The 23,118-nt window shown below is 34.7% G+C and overlaps 1 protein-coding gene across 1 annotated transcript in view; it reads left to right on the top strand.

The window, feature by feature from the left end:
- LOC138320944 (uncharacterized) overlaps positions 1 to 23,118 on the top strand; it is a 36,542-nt gene that overhangs the window by 9,704 nt on the left and 3,720 nt on the right. The window contains exons 4-8 of the mRNA XM_069264310.1: positions 11,018 to 11,286; positions 12,397 to 12,633; positions 13,664 to 13,955; positions 15,171 to 15,337; positions 16,023 to 16,469. Of these exons, the coding sequence (XP_069120411.1) occupies positions 11,018 to 11,286; positions 12,397 to 12,633; positions 13,664 to 13,955; positions 15,171 to 15,337; positions 16,023 to 16,469 (1,412 nt within the window). The remainder of the gene's footprint in view (positions 1 to 11,017; positions 11,287 to 12,396; positions 12,634 to 13,663; positions 13,956 to 15,170; positions 15,338 to 16,022; positions 16,470 to 23,118) is intronic.

Here is a 23,118-nt window from a genome sequence, read left to right as displayed (position 1 = left end):
TCTCTGAGGTAGGATGTTAGAATTATGCGTTCTGCCCAACTGCAGGAATGTGAAAGGCGACTAAATTTGGAATATTAATTTAGTTATTGGGATGAAAATATTTTAATTTTTCAACCATTTCAAAGCTTTAAAGTAATGGTTAGCATTTGATTTGTATTTTGTCAAGATCTGCTTTAGATTATTACATCCAAGGATCACATTTGCAAGGTCACGTGTTTAAATTAGGTCACATTCAATGAATGTTATTGTCTGTCATTCAAGTATAGCTCATCTGGATTTTCCATGTTTAAAGCAAGTGTTTAAGCTAATTAAGTTTGTTGGAAGAGAAAATATTAAGCAACACTTACATTGCAAATATGATGTTAGCATTGTGCCTGCTGCATCATTGCATGATCGGAAAATGTAACTAAATCTGGAATCTCAATTCTAGTGGCTACATGTACCTTATTCAAAAATTTCTCATGAAAACTTTCCTGTCACTACAACCCAGTTAATAATAATAATACAATACTCTTTTATGGTGAACACTTGATGTTAATTACATGATATTGTTTGCTTAAGCCACTAGATATAGGTTCCATATTTAGTCGCCTTTTACGATCATGCAATGGAGCAGCAGGCTCAGTTCTAACAAAATGCTTGCAATGCATTTGTTGCTTGAGATTATCCCATAAAACAAACTTTAATAGCTTAAACACTTTATATTTAGAAAATCCAGAAGATACGTAATTGACAGAATATATCTTTCATTGAATATGACCTAACTAATTCCCGTCACCCAGCTCGTATGACCCTAATCCTCCATCAACTTAACCAGATTATTACAGAGCTTTAATAAAGCTCTAAACGTAACTCTGAAGCTATGGATTAATTGAAAATGTAAACTATTTTCATCTAGGTAACCATGAAATTATGATTCCAAATTTAGTCGCCTTTCACAATTATGCAGTGGGGCAGCAGGCATAATTCTAACATCCTACCTGAAAGAAGGCGTTGCTTGAAATTAAGCTCATAACACAAGACTAAATGATTTTAATTCATACTTGAAACATGGGAAAACAGCATATGTTTTTGGACAGATGATACTATTAATTGAGTATGACTAAATTTATGCACGTGACCTAGACAATGTGACCCAAGGATGTAATCATCTTAAGCAGATCATGCCAAGATCCTTAAACAGTACTAAACATCAATTTAAAGCTATAAATTTTCTGAATATTGTTTAGATTTTAGCAAAACTAATAATGTTTTTAATGCTAAAATAAAATAAATGCCTAACTAGGTCACTGTGACCTATTTTTTGAATTTATCTGAACTGAACTGTGCAAACCCAATATTTACAGGCAAAATCTGCAAAAAGTTATTTCTATTCTAAGATTTATCAAATAAGGACTTAAACAATGAAAATGTGAATATTCACCCTTTGACCTCTGACCTCTAAAATTACCATGAGCGCAGAACAAATCGAATATTCTGAATAGCATACAACATAACGCTGACCCTAAGGTATCTTCATGCAAAATATTTTGCTTATCACTGAGTGGCCGTAAAACGGGCCAAAGTGATACCCCTCCTTTAGTTTCAAACGTTTTGTTCGATATATTTTCAATTATTGTATAAAAAATCATAAAAGAGCTTTTTTCATAAAGTATTTCATGTCTTCAAATGCTATTATCGTACTAGATGATTCAAATTATTTAAAAATAATCCATTTATGAAGCTGTGAGTCCAAGGATTATGTATTGCCTGTATTAGTGAAGATGCTTCTTTATTTGTTTTGTGAGGAGCCTCGTTGGACTCAACCCCCGAAGCCCTATTGACGGGAAAAATAAAATCATTTTACCATATTACAACAAGCCCTCCACCTCTGGGTCGCGAATTCGAATCCAATGTGGGGCAGTTACCAGGTATTTACCACTGATCGCTGGCTTTCCTTCGGATACTTCGTCTTTTCTCCAAAAAAAAAACCCTGGCACGTCCTTACATGACCCTTGCTGTTAATATGACGTTAAACTAACAAAAAACGTATACGTGAAAACGGATATAGGGCGACAATCGTATATGCATTAATCACACACTCATTTTGTATACTGTATAGATAACTTGAGAAGGTTAATCAGAATAAAACAAAAATTGCAATGTGCTTCATAAATATATCAATACATAGGTTTTTTTTGTTTTGTTTCACCTCTTACAGTATACCTTTTTATGTTTTTATGTTTTATTACTTTCTGAATTATTTTGCGGCTAGCCAAGTCATTAGCAATTAGAAGAGCACTAAATAACTGTCTGTAAAAGAGAGTGAAATTAATGTACTATTGCTTCGCCAATATTGGGAAATAATTCATAATAATAGGCTGGCAATTATAATTAGATTTTAAAATATAATGAACTCTTAAGTAACCATAACTTATCATACGCGTTTTATCCAATAATGTGGACTATAGTTCGGAAAAAAATATGGCCATTCCTTTGGATTATTTATAAAAACATGGATTTTTGTATTAGGAAATAGTTTTGTCGTTGTACTCTTTACTATTGATTCGTTCTAGTTCTAGTTCAATAAATAAGGCATTTCGATATTAATCTACTTAGAATAAAAACTATGTTATTACTGTGATGAATCACGAAATAAAAAAAATGAACGTCATTAGGATATTAATTATAGATTTATCGTAGCCATATATCACAGAATCATGGCATTAGTTCAAGGTCATATGGCACGTCATTCTTCTTCCGTGTATAATTACACATTCCAATGTTCATAACTATAACGGACAAGACACGTGAAGATGGGTTCGCCTTTGTTGCAGATATTTTTAATAGGATGCGTATTAAGTTTTTGGGGTAAGTTTTGTAATAATAATGTACTATTGTTGACCTTCCTGAATAAGTCATTTTACAGTATTATAATGATATATAATATAAAAATACCTTTCACAAATAATGTTTTATATACAACTGAATGTTTATATATTTAGGAAAAGATATTGGTTACGTTATAGAGTATTTCTATCCAGTATGCTATATCGGCGTATAAAGCGTCGATATAATTGATATGTAAAAAGAATTCTGCATCACTATAGAATTCAGTTTATTCATAAACTTTAAAATTGATATAATAATAATGGGCGATAAATTTACATACCAATATGCCAATGATGATAGGTTTTTTAGGTCATACCTACAGTATTGCAATCGCCTTTTGTCCGTCGTCGTGCGTCGTGCGTTTTTGCCATTTTCGACTTCTCAAAGTTTCATATAGTGTATATACAGAAAATATAATTTTGAGCATTATTTGGTCATTTGTAATAGGACATATTATCATGATTATCAGTATGAGATGACCTCTGAATCCTATTGAAAAAAATTCCGTGACTGCATGACACTTAGAGACCTGAGCGGTGGGGTCCAAAAGGGGTCAAATAGGCTAAAACTTAATGGGATCAGATAGTCTACACAGATTGAAGGGTCTCAAGACCCTGTACAAAAATTGTGAATTTCATGGCTCTGGGATCTAAAGATTTTTTCCTGGTAAGGGGTTAAGTTTACAATGGTTTATATAGAGAAGACATATTTGTATGTGTTACATGTATAGAAAATGCAAAATCATGTAATAACAGGCTTAGTGCATGCTTCTTAACCTCGAACAAGAAAACGGGTTGATTGAAAAATACACACCTTTCCAATCCTGTACCCCACTCTCCCATTGTTTTCCCATTGTCTGATTTACCTGCTTGTGAGTACTTTTCGTTACCAGAGGTTCTTGCTTAATTTTAAGGTTCATCAGACAGACAAATAAAGGTTATTGCATGGCTTAAGTGTATTAAGGAATTTATCACACCCGAGTGAAGTGAAGGGTTAATAAGTCCGATGTGACGAAAAATCATTCCAAATTTGACTAACCTCGAACAAAAAGACAGGTGATTAAAAACTCACAACCTTCTATCCGTATACCCGTGACCCTCCCATTGTTCTCTGTTTGATTTACCTGTACCTATTATGCTTGTGAGTACTTTGCAGTATAAGGAGTTCTTTGACCAATGTTAATACATCAGTTTGTCATAATCCATCGCAAGGAACACAAGGATTTTGCCATGTGCAGAGATTAAAACAAAAATATTTTAGGGAACATGTACAGTATGAAACAATTGGGTTATTATCAAACTCTAAACAATAGTTGGAAGAAAAAGAGGTATTAAATGAAAAAAAGAGAAATTATTTGAAACATTAATTGTAAGTAAATTGTATTTAAAATCAATTCCATATGTATAACTCTAAAGTGTCATTTGCTTGTAAAGGTTACTGATGAGTTAAAACTTTTCCTTACAATACTTTGAAGTTGATTTTTAGCTATCATATGATAATTATTAATTAATCGATTGCAACATGAATAATTTGAAGATTTTTTATGCTTATTCAAATAAATGGGATTTCCTTATTGCAATGTCTTTTTTCTGTAAGTGATTTATTGGCCACACTTTTCCTTTTTGAGAGGTTGGAAGCATGCAGTAATAGGAGAATGAGGTATAGCGATGGAAAGGTGAATATGTTTCTAACAACTCCCCTTTGTGTTTTAGGTAAGGGAGCATGCAGTAATTCAGTTATTGTATGATTTCTCGTCACTCAGGACTTATTACACCCGAACGAAAAGTCCCTTATTACTCAAAAGCCATGCAAAAACCTTAATATATATGTCCAACCCCTTTCATAGTCAAGTAATCCTGATTGACCATAAAATGGGATTATGTATGGACTCGGATGTAGTAGCATGGGTTTTATAAGACACACTTTTTCCTTTGTGAGATGTTGGACGTAAGTAGTCAGCACTGATACAGACAGTGATAGCTTTCTGGAACTGGAAATACACGTAGTAAACCAGAAAGGTCCTATGTTCTCATTCATATTTATAATTTAGATGGTTGAATCATTCGTAACTCCTTAGGGAATATTTCATAAGGAAAACGTGCTTAACAGAACATTTATGTACTTTCGATCTATTATATTATTCGAGACTCTTGATTACAAAATTTCGCTAGATCACTGTCATATGTAATAATATTGTACTGAAATTATATTGTCAATTCATTTTACTTATGATATTAATATTCATAATTCTTTGCTTTATTGTTGTCGACTAACTCTGTAGTAATCATATACATTTACCGTTTGGTGTCTATTAAGTAGTATTAAAGCTGACAATGCAAGTTAAAAAACATGCATTTGAAATTATAAAAAAAGAATAATGATTTTTTTTTCAAAAATTGTTTCTGAGACATTCCCGAGTTATGACAGTATCGTATCAAGGAATTTGCAGCCATTTTTCTTTTTGCTCTGCTTAGTTACCTTCATGTGCCAACCCTCTATATAGAGCACGAAACTTGACACACGTGCGACATTCAAAGCATAGCTTGTCTCGGATACATATGCCCCGATATCGCAAATAACAATGTCAAACTTAAAATAAATACTGCACTCACCTAACAAGGGTTCACCGAAATAATACATGAATGTGTTGTCAGCTAAATCCCAAAATATATCCAAAACGAATTAATGAAACACTTCAATATACACTAGGTTTTACACGTACACCAACACGTGTGTGTCCTTGGTAGTTGTTGCTTGTTCGGGACAGGTACGTGCATATGGCCAGTCGAGTACATCGGTTACGATAATATGCGAGGAGAGATGTGGACTTTTTATCATTTGGATTTCTATTCACTTATGTGGAAATCTTATTTTGGCAAACATGTATATGACAGCTTAGAAGAGTTGACGTAATTTGTTGCCAAACAAACCCCATATACCTTAAAGCTGACAATGCAAGTTACAAAATGTACATTTGAGATGAAAAAAAAAGATTTTTTTAAAGATTTTTTTTTTCAAAATTTATTTCTGAGACAGCCCCTTGCGTTTCTATGGACGGACAGACGCCATTTTGTCCGGTCATTTTCGTCTTAGAAGAGTTGACGTAATTTGTTGCCAAACAAACCCCATATACCTTAAAGCTGACAATGCAAGTTACAAAATGTACATTTGAGATTAAAACGAAAAAGAAGATTTTTTTTTCAAAATTTATTTCTGAGACAGCCCCTTGCGTTTCTATGGACGGACAGACGCCATTTTGTTTGAACTCTGCTTGGATACGTGACGCCTACCGACCCCTATAGAAAACGCGTGAATCGACACACGTGCGCTCAGTCATGTACATAAACACCTAGAAATTGTCCACTGTGTATCACCTACTAATACATAAACAAAACCCCTTACCTGTAAATATGCATATGGCTTGTTTTATCAAGCAAACGTCAACTCTTTTAAGCTGTCATTTAGATGTTTCACAAATTTAACTTTCCACACAAATGAATAGAAATCCTAATAATAATCCGTCCACATACCCGATGTACTCAACTGACCACGTGCACGTGACCACCAGTCCCGAACAAGTGACGCTTCCATATATAAACTACGGAAGGCACACACGTGTACATGTGCGTGTAATATTTAACGTATATTGCAGTGTTTTATTAGCTCGTTTTTTGACATATATTGGGATCTAGCTTACAATATTACTTCAATGAAACCTTGTCAGGTGAGTGCATTGTTTATTTTTAGTTTGACAATGTTATCTGCTATCAGAATATCCGAGTTTGTTTACGTTTTAATCAGAATGCATCTCGCACGTGGAAAGAAGGTATGAATTCATTCATTACTTTTAATTTAACTGTATAGATCTATATATAGTTCAAAAACAAAATTCTACCGTGTATATGCTACATGTACACCAGCAGTAGTCGTGTTCAATTTTAATACTTGACATCATGTCGTGTATGTCGACCATAATTTCACTATAAAACTCTAACTGGCTAGCATTTTATTTATCTGCCAACTACACGTGGTTTTTTTAAAAATAAAACCGGAAGCGAAGTTGATTGGCTGTCGTTTGCTCTACTAAATGCGTATACGGCGGCTATTACAAATGTGTGAAATAGAAGGGTCTCGGAAGTATTTCATTGTGCAGAGTTGTTTAATTTCATAAATGGGATGTACCATGGGGACAGTGGAGTACATAAGATCCCAATATATAGGTATGTGTACGTTTTCCGGGCATTGCGTGGACGATATATTAGAAATATGCCGCTGACGTAGCGTAGGCCAAATTTAGCCTACGATTTCACATTTTTAAGAGGTACCGCGAGCTGACTATATATTAGGCAAAAAAAAAAACACCAAACCTAATAATATAGGCAGGTTTAGCGGACTAGTGTGTGAAGTGAAGAGTTTTACGTGTCGTCACGGTATATATATATATCGTTTCAGGGCACGCGTCACGTGTGTGTGTTTCACGCGCTTTATATAGGGGTCGGTACCCGGTGATATATCCAAGCAGAGTTAAAACAAAATGGCGACTGCCCGTCCTTAGAAACGCAAGGGGTTGTCTCAGAAACAAATTTTGAAAAAAAAAAAAATATTGAAAAACAAATTTACATTTTTTTTTAATCTCAAATGTATACTTTTTAACTTGTCAGAAAACATTAATTTCTTCTTACAAAAATAAATAATTAAATAAATCAAGATTTTGTTACCTTTACAAGTGACAACACAGACCCTTTGTACCAGCTGGTTGTACCTTGTTCATCGACTATCCATTGGTGAGAAATAGATCTGCCAACAAACTTTGTCTGTTTGCATCTGTTTCTGTAAATGAGAAAAAACTTCATTGTATTACTTTCCATACTCGGACAAAGAATGCGAGGTTCCAACTTTTTGTAAAAAAAAACCCATTTAAATTGAAAATGAAATCTTTTCATGGTCTTTTACTACAATCCTATTGAATACTTACCTTTTTATGTTACAATTAGCCTGTCATCACTGACCTCGGAGATACAATCTGAATTCTCAGTCTTTCTGTTGGATTTCTGTTTACCTTTTGTTTGGAGCAGAGAGTTCTGGCATATACTGCAATGGTGACGTTAAAAATAAGCGAATTGACCCACCTTTTTCCTTCAACTAAAATTTGAATTACCGTATTCGACCCAAAAAGTACCCGAGATTTTTAAATTATGTAAATGAGACATCAAAAAGGGAAGGGGTGCTGATAGGGACTTAGGCGCTTATTGGGTCAAATACGGTGTGTATTGGTGACAGGAATAACATGCATTTTTCTATGAAAGATACACATAATACATGTACATTAACAAACAAACGACAATAAATTCTTCAACATTCATATTCACTTATTAAACATGGTTTCCAATCCGAAGACCACTTAGTAACTACTTCGCCTACTCATGTACCAGGTTCACGTATCCCTTGAGTTTTATTTTTGCGTGGAGAAGCCAACTCAGGCAGCATGGCTTTAGTATAAAATGCCTCCAACTTGGGTAACATCCAGTTCTCCCACAACACCTTGTCTATAGCAATTCCTTCTACATGTAACTGGTATAGATGTTGTGTTCGTACAATAAAATCTAACTATGGGAGTTTGCAGATGTAAAGTAGCCCCTGACATTGGTAATAAAATACATGATTTCGTTTCAATGTTAATGTTTGGGAGCCGGAGTGAAATTGTAAACACAAATTAGCGGAATGATTTAACTTGGCAGCTGTAGTCAGATCAAGAGGTTTGTTGTAAAGGAGATTTTTAATTTCGATAAGTTCAATTTTGTTGTTATTTTCCATGACTATACCATCTGGACTGCAGGTAAGAAATTTGTAAGTAGACTCAATGACAAGGCCAGATTTTTTAATTACGATGTTCTCATCTTGGTGCCTAAGATATTCGGTCATAGTTTCCTTTTTCCTCACTCAAGCCTATGTTGGTATGTGTATTGCCGTGGAATTTTGAGTAAAGTATTTGTCGAACTAATGGCTGTATATTAATTGAAGAATTTTGTTTCACGACCTGTCTAAAGTGTGATGATATTAAACGCATCTTTCGCTCCTTTACCCATATGGTGGACTTGGATTGGTATCTGGTCTCTGTGTCAATTTCTTTGAACATAGCATCACATATGTCGATATGTTGTGACAAAAACTTTTCTTGTTATATATGGAGCTCCTCTGCGGTTAAATCAAGGTCAACATCCGTTGCCTCTGGCCCATATTCTTTGCGTGCTGCCTTTGATGAATTAGTTCTACTGATACTTCTTTTTCTGCTCCATCTGCGAAGAGTACTACTAGGTTTTTTCTTTACTAACTTAAACTACCTTCATAACACCTGGTGTGCCAGCCATCTCTATTTAACAAGTTGAAGATTTTACCCCCATCGAACTTGGTCCTTACATGCATCCAGCATTCTGCTAAGTTGGTCGTAAACTTTCCTAGCGAATGCACACTTTTTTCAGCTACCCTACCTAATAGAATAGATACATCTGTCAAAAGATTATCGCACTGTTTCAGATCTTGTTTTAAAAAGTAGCTGAGGCGGGAATTTTCCTGCTCCTTTATGGATGCTCCTTTTGTCCACTGACTGGCTTGCTCCTCAAGGAGGTCTGTGTTACATTTATCATCTGATGGTAGTGGATCAATGGAATTTAGATGATCAGCTGTCTTGGCTTTACAAAAGTCAGAACTGCAATTGGAATGGTTTCCATACACATGGTGCACTACATTGATGATATCATTGCGAAGCAACATCTCAGCCTTTTATTTATCTTCCATTGATGAGCGCATTCTGATGGCACATCTCACAGATGGCACAATCCTTATCCTGGTGGCTTTAGAGAGCTTTCCGTTCCCTTTATGAAAAGGTTTGACATCAAGTTTTTTTAGATTTGAGCGAAGACACTTGCATACATGGTTTGCACATTCTAATTTGATGACATGTGATCCCCAATCTGGCACTTTTTTTCTTATATCCGAATTATGTTGATGCCGATTTTCAGTTTCATAATGTGTACCGATTACGATAAATTTGAAGTTCACTAACATTGGGTTATCGGCTGTTCCGAATCCATCATGGCGGACTCCATTGCACCGATACTTAACGATATGTTGTTTGTCGCCATATGAAGTGTACGACCCATAATTATTATTCTCATGGGTAGCACAACGTAGATTTTGACGTGGATATCCAGAATTTAGTTTTTTTTTTGCAATGACAAGAGTAAATTTAATAGCTCCTATATCCCCCTTATTCCGATTATTGTGTCTGCTATGCTACGTTATCTTTAGTTCACTTTCGGTTTCATAATAACTTCCAGTGATTTTAGGTTTATAATATGTTGCCTAACACTGAAGCTAATTTATTGTTCTGTCAGTATTCCATCGCCCTTGTTGTTAATAGGTTAAATACCTTAATAGGTAAGTGTTTTCTTTACGTAACATTAAGTGATACACAGTGGACAACTGCTAGGTGTGTTACCACAGGGACTTGTAACGTAGGTTGTGAGAAAGTCTGCTGTGTATATATGTGTACTATATACTATAAAAGGACAAGGGAACCAATGGCTCAATTGGAAGAGGTACACCTGCCTCTACAAAAGTATTCCGTCAAACATGGATTAATATGTTTATATTTAATACCAATATATTCTTAAATAAATTTTCGACATGGAAAACACAATTTCAAACACGAAATGATATATTAACATACCAATATTTCATTATGAACGTGGAAAATGCAGTCAGATTTTCTTACTGTCGTTATGCCTGTCCACTGAAATGTGTGTGCATGTACGTGTATAAACTGAGCCGACGTGTGTCGATTCACGCGCTATCCGGTGAACCGCATACAGACAGAGCGAAAAACAAAAATGGCTGACCTCGATAGGGGGTTGTCTCATAAAGGATTCTTGATATACATGTGAGCTGATATTTTTTTTAAAACTCAATTAAAAACTGTTTAAGCTGATATTTTTTTTAAAACTCAATTAAAAACTGTTTAACTTGCATTGTCAGCTTTAAGGAGACCTGTCCAACCAGGTATGCCATTATCCCCAGGACATATGACAATTAATTCAACTGTATTCAACACAGATCGTGGATATAAATGTTTTTAATTTCCTTACAGTGGACAGGGTTATGGGTTCTACCCATTGTGTAGTAAACGGTACCGCGTATTGTTCCCAGTTCAAGATATGTACCGGTGATGTTGATATGGCTTTACATCCTGGGATGGTGAAAACTCTACTGTACGAGTTCTACGTTTTACAAGGACTTATCGGGAACACGTCGGTGCTCCTCACCACACCTAGAGATATGTCTGTCACACATTTAGATGCCAATATGATAGCAGTCACCACAGGAAACTACCAGCCGATTATGACGAAAGTTGGACCTGTAAGTAATTAACCATCAAAGCATTTAATAGAAATATGGAAAGTTCATGGACTCAACTCCTAATGTCTTGTAGTTGTGTCCTGTATGAAGCATCCGCGATAAGTAAGGTACTTACTTGAATGGGGACTTGTTTTGGTTTATAATGCCAGCAAGTTGCATTATACTAATGACATTTTGATAGATTTCAAAGTCGACATGTGCTGGACGAAATCTGAAAGATATGTACGTCGATTTGTCTTAAATGCATGGTTTCATTACTACACTGAAGTATCAAGATCAACGTCAGTTTTTATGGTATTGTTCTTAGTTTAGTTTCAGATCCGTATTATGTCAACACGTGATGGTGTAATCAAGCATTAACTTGTAAAGTAATGCTTTGAAAATGAATAGGCGATACATGTTGTGATAAACGTTATGATTATACTTCTATCCTAATTTTCTAGATCCTTTATAAAACAGGACAGTTTTTCTTTGTGTCATACTCAAAAGTGATCATTTTTTTAATCGCCGTGCCAATAAACAATCAGAAAAATGTTCATAAATTATATATATATTAAAACATTAAAACCAAAATATACAGACCATTTGAATATGGTTATGCTTAATATTACATAAAATTAGGTTCCCCAACGTGTGACTGTTTCTTATTATGTTTATAAACCTAACGAGAAATCAGATTGACAACAGTCACGGGTTGGAGAACCTGTTTATCCCATATATTAGTTACGTCATATTATTTTGCGTCATATTCAGGGAAGGTAAACGCCACATATCGCATCATCATATCTGTCCGCCATAAACATAGTACGTACTCAAATACAGAATATTTATTATGTTCTGTTTATACTTTACGTAAAATATTACCTATTTTAAATGCAATTTAAAGGCCAAAGTTATAGTTGAAAGCCAATCGGAATCGTTAGATGTGGGAATTTACCAATGAGATGCCAATAAGGGGTGTGTGAACATAACGATAATCAAATTCTATCGAATTTATTACATTATTTTTCCATTGTGAAACATGCATACATATGAGATAAAAAAAGACATGTAACCTGTCATCGCCTTGCCTTTCATTCTGAAAATATGTTTATTTCGACTTTATCAAAGGTTGCCCAGTTTAGCAATGAAGGTGTCTTCTATTTCGGTAATGTGCCGTGTGATGGTGTAGCTTCAAATGCCACTGACAAAGCCTGTGCCCACTGTTTAGTGACGATATCTGTTGATTACCTGATGGCAGATGTAACAGGAATCCAAAACAACGCCACTCGTGACGTAACTGCAACACTTGTGACAGAAGACGAGTCGCTGATGATCTCCTCATCTCTCGTGTTATTCCCTATACACGTAAGTCTTAGAGAAAATATTGTTCTTGCCATTACCAGAAATAAATATAAAAATACAAAAATAGACTTTTTAGACTTCTTTTTTAGTTTATCTCTGTGAAAAAGTGAAAGAAAAGAAGTGTTTATTTTTCGTTTTGTGCTGACTGATTCAAGGTAAGAATCGGAATAATAGTTCCCTGTTTTGAAACCTTTTTGCTGTGTCAGGTCAAATAAAAAAATAGAAAAAAAACAACGATTTTTTAGCTCAGAATCCGATTTTTTTCATTCACTACATGTAAATCTCTACATATAATAGATTATTTGGTCCTGTAATATAGAAATGTATTTGTTATTGTGTGGTCATTTTGATAAATATTTGTCCAATCCGGCGGGAAAATGTCTATGTTATGACTATTTTGTAGTGAAATTCGAGATGGCGATCAGCTTTATGACGTCATAACCGGAAATTCTTCCCCGCATATCCAATATTAACATTTTTATTTGTGATCAACGGGTCATCATAAGGGTTCAGAAAAAATATTGGTTCGCGGTGCATGTGGGACTCTCCTAGCTCACGGCCTAATTTCGATAGTTGTGCATTTCCTATCCTCGGTTACAGGTGTTCGTCACAATATCAACAAGTAAGCGACAGTGCGACGATCACTTGGGACCGGGGATGTACAATTCCATGTAACTATGATATACATGCATGTGCATATGCTGTTTTGCGACAATTCAAATCTGTACCCAGTTTCATGAACCTTCCTTAAACTTAAGGAATCCCTTAACGTAAACGGTTCCGTAACTTTTAAAATATGTTTTCTTAACTTCTGTTAGTTATGCTTTGCGAAGGGGAATTTCAAGTTAAGGAATGTTCATGTAACTGGACATTGATATCATTTTCCGCATCACGTTTATTCCTGAATTCAAACTTATTTCTGCATTTGCCGACGTTTATTCTATACCATCGACATTCTTTTCATTTTTTATTTTGGTTTACAAAAAAAAATATTTCTCTTTTAAGACTTTTGTTTATAAATCTCTAATTACAGATTACTTCATTGGAATCATCGTTTTCCATCCTTGCTCATGATCAGGAATTCCCCGTGAACAGTATAAAACGGCTTGTTGTTGAGTTGATGCTACCAAACCCTCTATCCTCCTATCTACTGGAGTTGGCTAGCTATGATCCACTGCTCAGAATAGCTTCAGCTAGAGGTCTTAGAGCTGGAGAGAATTACAAAGACATTTTATCTACAAAAACTGAATTGAACTCCAGTAGTACTCTATGTCATGGGGGTGATCAATTTGTAATTTTAGACTTCGGCTACCTACCAAGTAAAGGTAAGACTGCTTAACCACTGCTTTTAATATCGTATTTTATCATTGTCATCAATTCCTTATTGGAAATTAAAGAGTTATCTGGCCTTGCGGGAAGCTATTGATTGTGAATTTATCTGTTTAACATCTTTTTTTTAGAGAAAACGAAGCAAGTTTCCTTTATGAAATAATGACGTCACAGTATTATTAGACATATCCCCAAAAGGTAGATAAGTCTGTAATATTTAACTTTAAAACACTTCAAAAGGGAATGTACTGCATGTGTATATGATTTATCTTTTAAATTCATATAAGATGTCATATATATAACATATTAAAGCTTCATATAAGTTGGAAATCTTGTGCCCAGTGCCATTGTATATGAAATATCGCAATGAACTATGATTAAATCAAAACTATGATTAAATCAGAACATTAAGCGCAAATTGATTAAAAGTGAAAAAAATGTTTTGAGTAATTGTCACTCGCGAACTATTTTCGTTTAAATGAGATTCCATGTCATGAGCATTTAGCTGGTTGATATACATGCATACGTAGGCTCTGAACGATTCCTAATTGTCTGTCCTACACAAAGACTTACCGAAAATAAAGTGAAATACTTTTCTCACGTCTTGTCTCTTGGATGAGTGTTATGCTAGGTTTACACTATGTTCCCTGTAGCTGCCGTGGTTGCCGGTAATAGTGTGAACCAAGCATTACCGACTACACTTTTGAATTGATTTTGGTTTTGATTGATGGAACGTCCTATTAACAGCCTATGTCGTTTGAGGAAGTGTTAGGTTGAGGTGGTGGAAAAAAGCCGGAGTATTCGTAGAAAAGCAATCGTCTCAGCAACCAGTACTAGGCAACTACCCAACATGGGATTTGCACACTCAAAGGCTTATGGTTATATGTCTAGACAACTTAACCACAGAGCGTTATAATTGTACATGCAGTGCCAATGCATGATTATAAATTATTTAATAAGTGTTTAGCATAATGGGAGTGGGACGACTGATTTGTCCATTGTCAGTACAATATGATCGGGTGGAATGAGCTTGTTTTGTGTCCCTGGCAACATATTCGAGCATATACGAACATACTGCAGCCTCCTAAAACACCCACACACTTCATACACTTCATTATACGTAAACTTAAATCAAATCAACCCAACAACCTTGAGCTGATTACAATTGACGATATGTTAATGTATGCACGGCCTTTATAAATTCACTGAAGGAACATCTGGTGAGGATTTGGCCAATACCATTGACGTAGAAGTTAGTTTAATGCTGGCACAAAGTGCACCTGAGGGAGAATTGTTCGGCCTCAATATCTTCTTACTGGAAAACCAAGTGGGTTCTATGAGGGCTACACAAAATTTCACGGCAGTCAGTGAAATCTCTGTAAGTATCGACGTTATATTTTTGTCTCTTGACACCTGAACAGATTATAAAATATTAAAATTACTTAAAAAATTGATTTGTCAATGAGGTTTTTCTCATTAGTATATCTAAGAAACTCCATTGTGTTAGTGTCTAGATAATTGACTTGGTTAGAGCATCATATTTTTGTTTTGTAATTGGTAATTATGATCATTACTACTCGATCCACTATTATCATCGATGTCAATGTAAGACTAAAACCAGTTCAGGAGAAAAAACCTGAACAATCACAAGCCTGCTTGGGTCTTATATTTGCATGATTAATCAGAAGTGTCTGATCCCAAATAGGTTGAATATGAAAAGAGAGTTTGCTTACATTCTGTACAGTCGCGACGGTTCACTAAAACTTGTGAACAAAATAGGACAGAAACATGTACTGTGTGTACCCTTTTTTAAATTACAGATTCAGATAATGCGGGATTACGAAGCGATTTACGAACACCTTGAAACAATAAAATTATTGTAGATACGCAGCAGTTAGGTGATATTTTATACTGTCATCTGTGACTGGCCAAAGAAAAGCGTGTTTTCATATTGTTTGAATGATCTTTTTTCTGTATGTGGACATAAAAAGAATACGCTTTTTTATTTCCAAAGTCAATGAGATGTCTTTTAAACATCCATATGGTGTACTGTGATGTTTCAGCTACAGAATATCGTTATCACCACGAATCAAAGTGGCCAGATATTATCTAAAAATGGAAAAGGTACTGCAATGATGACCCTTCATGTTCCAAAGTTATTGATGAAAACTTTCAAAATCAGTACGTCGATACGTCTATATTCCGGAGAGGGTGTCGACAATGGACTGGTGGTATTGGGGATACGAGGCGGCGGTGGTGGAGATAACATACCGTGTATAAACAAGACATTACATTGGAAAGGCGAATCAGGTGCTGTACAGATAGTCAATATCGCATACAATGATGACATCCAAGACTCTTTCAACTTTAACGTTTTGGTAGTAGCCGTGTCCGACAGAGTCGAAGAGAATTCCAGTTTTGAACTATCAGTTGGCATCATTTACGATGGGCCCAAGTCAGCACAGTATTTTAACTTCTATTTCAACATTTCCGACAACGAAAGGTATATGGTACGTATTTTACACTGACATAAATGTCGAATTCTACTCGACTATTTGATCAAATATTGAAGTTTATGAATATAGTTCTGTTTATATATATGTAGCACTAAACGGACAAAGTAAGTAATTCATAATATATTTTAGACTCTAATATATACTCTAATTTTCAATACTTGAATATTCTAAGCTTTCGTAAATAAAATTCTTAACTAGATAGATTTAATTCATTTTGTTTCTTTTGAATGTTTTCGAATGTGTTGTTTTTCACTTTGTGTCTCTTTTGGTGTTTATTTCTGTCAATTGTCATCGTTTAAATTAAAGACCTACAATAGACAAGACAAACATCCAATCGAATTCACCGACCACGAATGCGAAAGATTGTCCTTGATGGGATAAGATTGCTATATATGGAAGGTGCTCTAGGTGGTCCGCTCGCACAGACATCCAGTAATGTAATGATCTTATAATTAAAACATAGTTGTGATATCATCCTTTGTGTAGTTAGTCCAATATCTGAATGAAAGTACTGTGATAATCACTAACTATCCATTAAGTGAACTGAACTGTCCAATAAGTAACAACTTATTGGATAGTTTAGGTCACATAATGCACAGTTAGTGACAAGAGACATAGCAGTGGATGGAATAAAAATACCCAACACAAAAATGAATTCAACAATTTAATATGAAGGAACAACCCATATTTGTATATGTCATAACCTCAGTATAATCCATATTCTTATACACAGAATCCCTTCAGAATTTCAATGTTAGACACATATCCTTGGTTGTAATATTAAGCTCCCTGTAAATCTTGAAACTTTGTGACAGGAAGCTGATGCAAAGCAGTAACTAGTTCATATAGTGTATTAGGTCTATATTCCATACCATTTTTGTTTCTCACTTCAGCTACGAATAACTCCAAGGCTTTATTTAGAGACTCATTGGACATATCCAGTATGTTTCCTTTGAAATTTTGCATATCTTTGTTTACAGAAGCTGCCTTTTCTTTTTCTGTTTGCCAGGTTGCGAAGACGTTAAGGGCCCATCTTGATTTATCCTGTTTTCTTTGAAAGTTTCATTTTCATCAAGTTGTCTAAAACTGATTCCTTTAATGGCTTTGTAAATCTTGTATTTTCTTCAACTTCTTACGTAACTTTCTACATTTCTTCTTCATCACTTATATCGGAGATAATATCTGATTTTACATTGAAATTAGGCATTGTGTTTTCCTCAGCGAAGTTGCTACTTCTAAATCAAGAACAATGTGGACTGAGTCAAAAACATATCCTCTTCGTCTGACAACATTTTTTATTGAAACTGATATTGCTTACCTGTACATGCTATGCATGAACGCACGCAAAGTAAGAAAAGCATGGGCAGTTATATAATTAGTAGACAGTTCACAAACTGTCCAATAAGTAAGAAAGAGTACTGAGGATACCTGTACATGCTATGCATGAACGCATGCAAGGTATGAAAAGCATGGACAGGTACCCGAAAATGAAAACTTGTCAAACTGTGTATGTTTTAAGTTAGAGAGAAGCCTCAAAAGTGTCCATTATGTGAGGGAATGGATTGAACTCGGTGCTTCGCACCTCAGTCAATCCATTCTTCCACATAATGGACACTTTTCGGCCTCTCTCCGGAACATATTGGAGAGTTCAGAAGAAAGCAAAGCTACGGAAGTGACGTAGTTAAGTGTAGGAACTCGCGAAGCATGCAGTGCAGGTGTCAAAGAATGTCGAATTCATGTCAATGTAAAGTCGGACCGGTTTGTCCAAATTCCATAGTACAGGTACGCTGACTATAATGTAAACAAGTCTCACGTGTATACCACCCAACATATCCACAAATCAACTATTTCCTCATTTTTAAAATCCCAATATGCTTTCACAAAACTCTGCTAAGATGAACATTAGGATTGCTTATGAAACGTACTTCACTTGGTGTCTTTCTAATGGGGATAGTTACATTAATAATCAATAAGTAAAGAATTCTTAAAATATAACGGGTTGATTCCCATACATAAAAAGTAAATGTTATTGCACGGCTTTCGAGTAATAAGTCCCGAGTGACAAAAAATCATGCAATAACTGACTTACTGCATGCTTCTTAACCTCGAACAAAAACAGGTTGATTGAAACAACACACCTTTCTATCCCTATACCCCCACTCTCCCATTGTTCTCTGTTTTGATTTACCTGTACCTATTATTCTTGTGAGCACTTTTCAGTATTAGAGGTTCTTTGCTCAATGTGAAAACATCAGTTTGTAATTTTCCATCGTAAGGAGCACAGGGAGATTTGTCATGTGTAGAGATAAAAACTTTGATTTTGCAAAATGCTGCATCAAAATGGTTTTATGAGATATGTGCAGTATGAAACAATTGGATTATTATCAAACTCTGTTCAGCGATTGCAAGAAAAATAAGTAAATGAAAAAAGAAATTGTCGAAAACTTTAAATATAAGTAAATTTTATTTGAAATTAATTCTATCTCTGCTTTCAATTGATAAAACGCATATATATCATTTGTTGATATAAAGGTTCATGAGGAGCTAAACTTTTCCTTACAATACGAAGTTGCTATCATATAATAATTAATAGAAATAATAAGTAATGGAGCTTTTTGGTGTACATTTAGATAAATGTGATTTTCGTATTGCATTGTATTTAAAAAAAAAATCTTGTCAGCATTGGTTAGTAAGTCTATTGATTTATTTAATCATTAGAACAAGTTGAGTAATGATTATCTCCCCTCTTTTACAGCATTTGTTACCATGGTTGACTGCACACATGTCCAGCCCTTTCATGGTCATGTAATAACCCTGATTGGCCATGAATGGGGGAAATATCCCCATTCATGGTCAAGTAATCCTGATTGGCCATGAAAAATGGTTATTGTGGACTCAACTGTGGTAAGACATTTATTGGCTACACTTTTCCTTTGTGAGAGGTTAGAAGTATGCAGTGAGTAAAGGTTATTGCATGGCTTTCGAGTAATAAGTGATTTATTACTCCCGAGCGAAGCGAGGGGGTTATAAGTCCCGAGTGACGAGAAATCATGCAATAACTGACTTACTGCATACTTCTTAACCTCGAACAAAGAGACAGGTTGATTGAAAAAATACACACCTTTCCATCCCTATACCCCACTCTCCCATTGTTCATTATCATTAAGAGGTATTACTGCATACTTCCAAACTCTCACAAAGGAAAAGTGTGGCCAATAAATAACTTGATACCACAGTTGACTCCACAACAACCTACTTTCATGGCCAATCAGGATTACTTGACCATAAATGGGACTGAATCCTCATGAACCTTTATATCAACAAATGATGCATTTGAAAAGCGCAGATTGAATTAATTTTAAGAAAAAATACTTATATTTAAAGTTTTTGACAATTTCTTTTATTCATTTACTTATTTTTCTTGCAATCGCTGAACAGAGCTTGATAAAAATCCTATTGTTTCATACGGTACACATCTCCATAGAACAATTTGATGCAGCATTTTGCAGAGTCAAAAATTTTTTCTCCGCACAAGGCAAAACTCCTTGTGCTTCTTACGACGGACAATGACAAACTGATATATAAGATTGAGTTAAGAACCTCTAATACTGAAATGTGTTCACAAGCATAATTACAGGTAAATCAAAACAGAGAACAATGGGAGAGTGGGGGTATAGGGATGGAAAAATGTGATTGAGTTAAGAACCTCTAATACTGAAATGTGTCCACAAGCATAATTACAGGTAAATCAAAACAGAGAACAATGGGAGAGTTGGGGTATAGGGATGGAAAAATGTGTAATTTTTCAATCAGTCTATCTTTTTGTTCGAGGTTAAGAAGCATGCAGTAAGTCAGTTATTGCATGGTTTCTCATCACTTGGGACTTATTACCCCCTCGCTTCGCTCGGAAGTAATAAATTCCTTATTACTCGAAAGCCATGCAATAACCTTTACATGTACACGTTTATGTTCGACAACCGGCCGATGGTACACAAAACAAGTGCGTCCATGAGCGAAGGTAGTTTCGAGTAAACGGTGAGCAGTTCAACTGTTTTAACGTTTGACACTCATTTTTCCACATACATAGACTGTGGTTCCACAAATGTTTATTAATCTTCATTAAAAGCTAATACTTAATCCTGACGATGTTAGTTAAAAAAAACATGCATTTAAATTTTTTATAAATATATATATAATCATTTTTTTTTAGAAAATTGTTTTTGAGATATCCCCCAGTTATAACAGAGCCGTATATAAGGAAGTGGCAGCCATTTTTCTTTTGCGCTGCTTAGTAACCTTCACTGGCCAACCTCCTATAAAAAGCACGACACTTGACACACGTACGTCATTCTAAACATACCTGGTCTCAGATAAACATGCTCTGATATTGCAAATAATAATGTCACATTGAAAATAAACACTGCACTCACCTGACAAGGTTTCAATGAAGTAATACATAATTGTGTTGCCAGCTATAATGTAGATACCAAAATATGTCCAATACGAGCTAATAAAACATTTCAATATACACAATTTTTTCATGTACATCGACACGTGTGTGTCCTTGGTACATGTAGTTGTCACTCGTTTAGGACAGCTATGTCACGTGTATATGTACCCAGTCGAGTGCATCGAATACGATGATATACGTGGATATTTGTGGACGGGCTTTATTCGGATTTCTATTCACTTGTGTTGAAATTTTATTTTGAAAAACATCTAAATGACAATTTAAATAATTTGGCATGTTTTCTTACTAAAATAAGCCCTACACAAATTTACAGCTAAAATACGATCTCTCCATGATATACATGAACAAAATTGTATTTCTATACGTCCAGAATATAAATGTAGTAGTATATTTTTTTAAATTACCAGATATATACAGTAAGTATCTTTGGAATATGGAAAATACAATATAAACGGTGCGAAGATAACTCCTCAAAGATTGGAGATTCGTATCCATGATAAATACTGACGCCAATTTACCAAACTCAATAGCATAGTAAGTGCAATTACACGATGTATATATATAAGTATGATGTAGCAACTGAAGGTAGAAATGAAGTAACCAGTGCTCCAATATAATAATAATAAGCTAACTCGAGTTTATTAATCCGGCACAAGTGACAATGTGACAATATATATTGTACATTACATACCCGTAATATATGGCTATAAATGTGCAAATAATTTTATAGATGGACTGTTAATATTTTTAGGGGCTATTGGACGACACTATCGCCATTTTGGAGGTGTTGAAACGTAATTTGTCAAACAAGCTATTAACTGCACGGAATGTTCTAATATTTTCCTCACTTCGTTTAAAATACATATATAAACGTTGAAACTCGACATTTATGAAAACAATAACTTTGTAACAACAAAATTCTAACTTTTGTCGCTGTAACTGTTTGAAACTCATCATGATAATGCATATTTGTAAATAAAAACCCTTCCATATATGTTCAGTGTTATTGTGGTTACATGTGTTTACCGAGTTTTGTTTACTTTTTCGCCTATGCAAGCTACAAGTTAGTTTGATTTTTGGACACATTTGCTGACCATACAAGCAATGTGGGACGGACCACGTGGCTGGAAGTAAAAACCTAATACAACAGAAACTATGCCTATCTCGAACAAATCTTTTGCCATCTCAAAAGATGACATTTTCCCGATAACAAATAACGTAAATACCTTGCAATCAACACATGACGGCATTCACAATTACGTGTCTGTCGTCGGCATGCTTTTTACTTTCACTTTCCTCTCGCCATCTTGCCGTTTATGTCATTAAAAATACTAAGCCACGGCATAGTCTTCGAAAGGAAATGTCCAATAAAACGACTAATCACAGCAATATGTTTATTTGCCGTGCTTTATCTATTTATACTTGACATTATTTTAGCATCAAATGTCAACCCGATATGAGTTTACCGATAACACATAATATTACTTTTGTGATGATATATTGGGCAGCCATTTCCAGTTTGCCTACTTTTTTTTTTACAAATCAAAGTAAGTAGGATTATTATTATTTGTTATAATTTCATCACGCAACTTACCCTAAATGGCCTCATACGAACTATTCTTATGGAAACAACATGTCTGCCTCGTGAAGGTTTTTTTGACCGATATTCGGCTCAAGTTTAGGTCTGTTATTTTAGTATATGGTGTTATCATCATATTCTAAAGGTAAATACGCATAGATTGAAGATATGATAGGATACATGTAATTATTGATATTTTAGACCATAACATATAGTGGTGTCTTATTTCGTACACTTCTGGAATTTGATTTTAATTAAGTTTGAAATTAAATTGGAATAGATATTTTTTGACAACACCATTGTGTTCTTTACTTGATTTCAGACATATGTTGTGCTAATAATTGGAATACTTAAGTTAAAAGTCTTCTTTCAGATATTCTGCATATACCCATTTACAAGTGACATAGTCAAGTCCAATAGCCCTTAATATGCACAACCAAGATATATAATTCAAAAAAGAGAATTCAAGGTGGCCTAGAAGCTGATGCTGATGAGCTTAAATAGACCGAAAATCCGGCAAATAGATTATCATTTACATTTTGAACAGCCTAAATACATTATTTTAAAGAAAGTACTGAAGGGATCTTTCAGGC

The sequence above is a fragment of the Argopecten irradians genome, chromosome 1 (genome assembly GCF_041381155.1).
Source record: "Argopecten irradians isolate NY chromosome 1, Ai_NY, whole genome shotgun sequence".
Lineage (NCBI taxonomy): Eukaryota > Metazoa > Mollusca > Bivalvia > Pectinida > Pectinidae > Argopecten > Argopecten irradians.
Note: the sequence above shows the minus strand (reverse complement) of the source record. Positions and strands in the feature narration are given on the sequence as shown.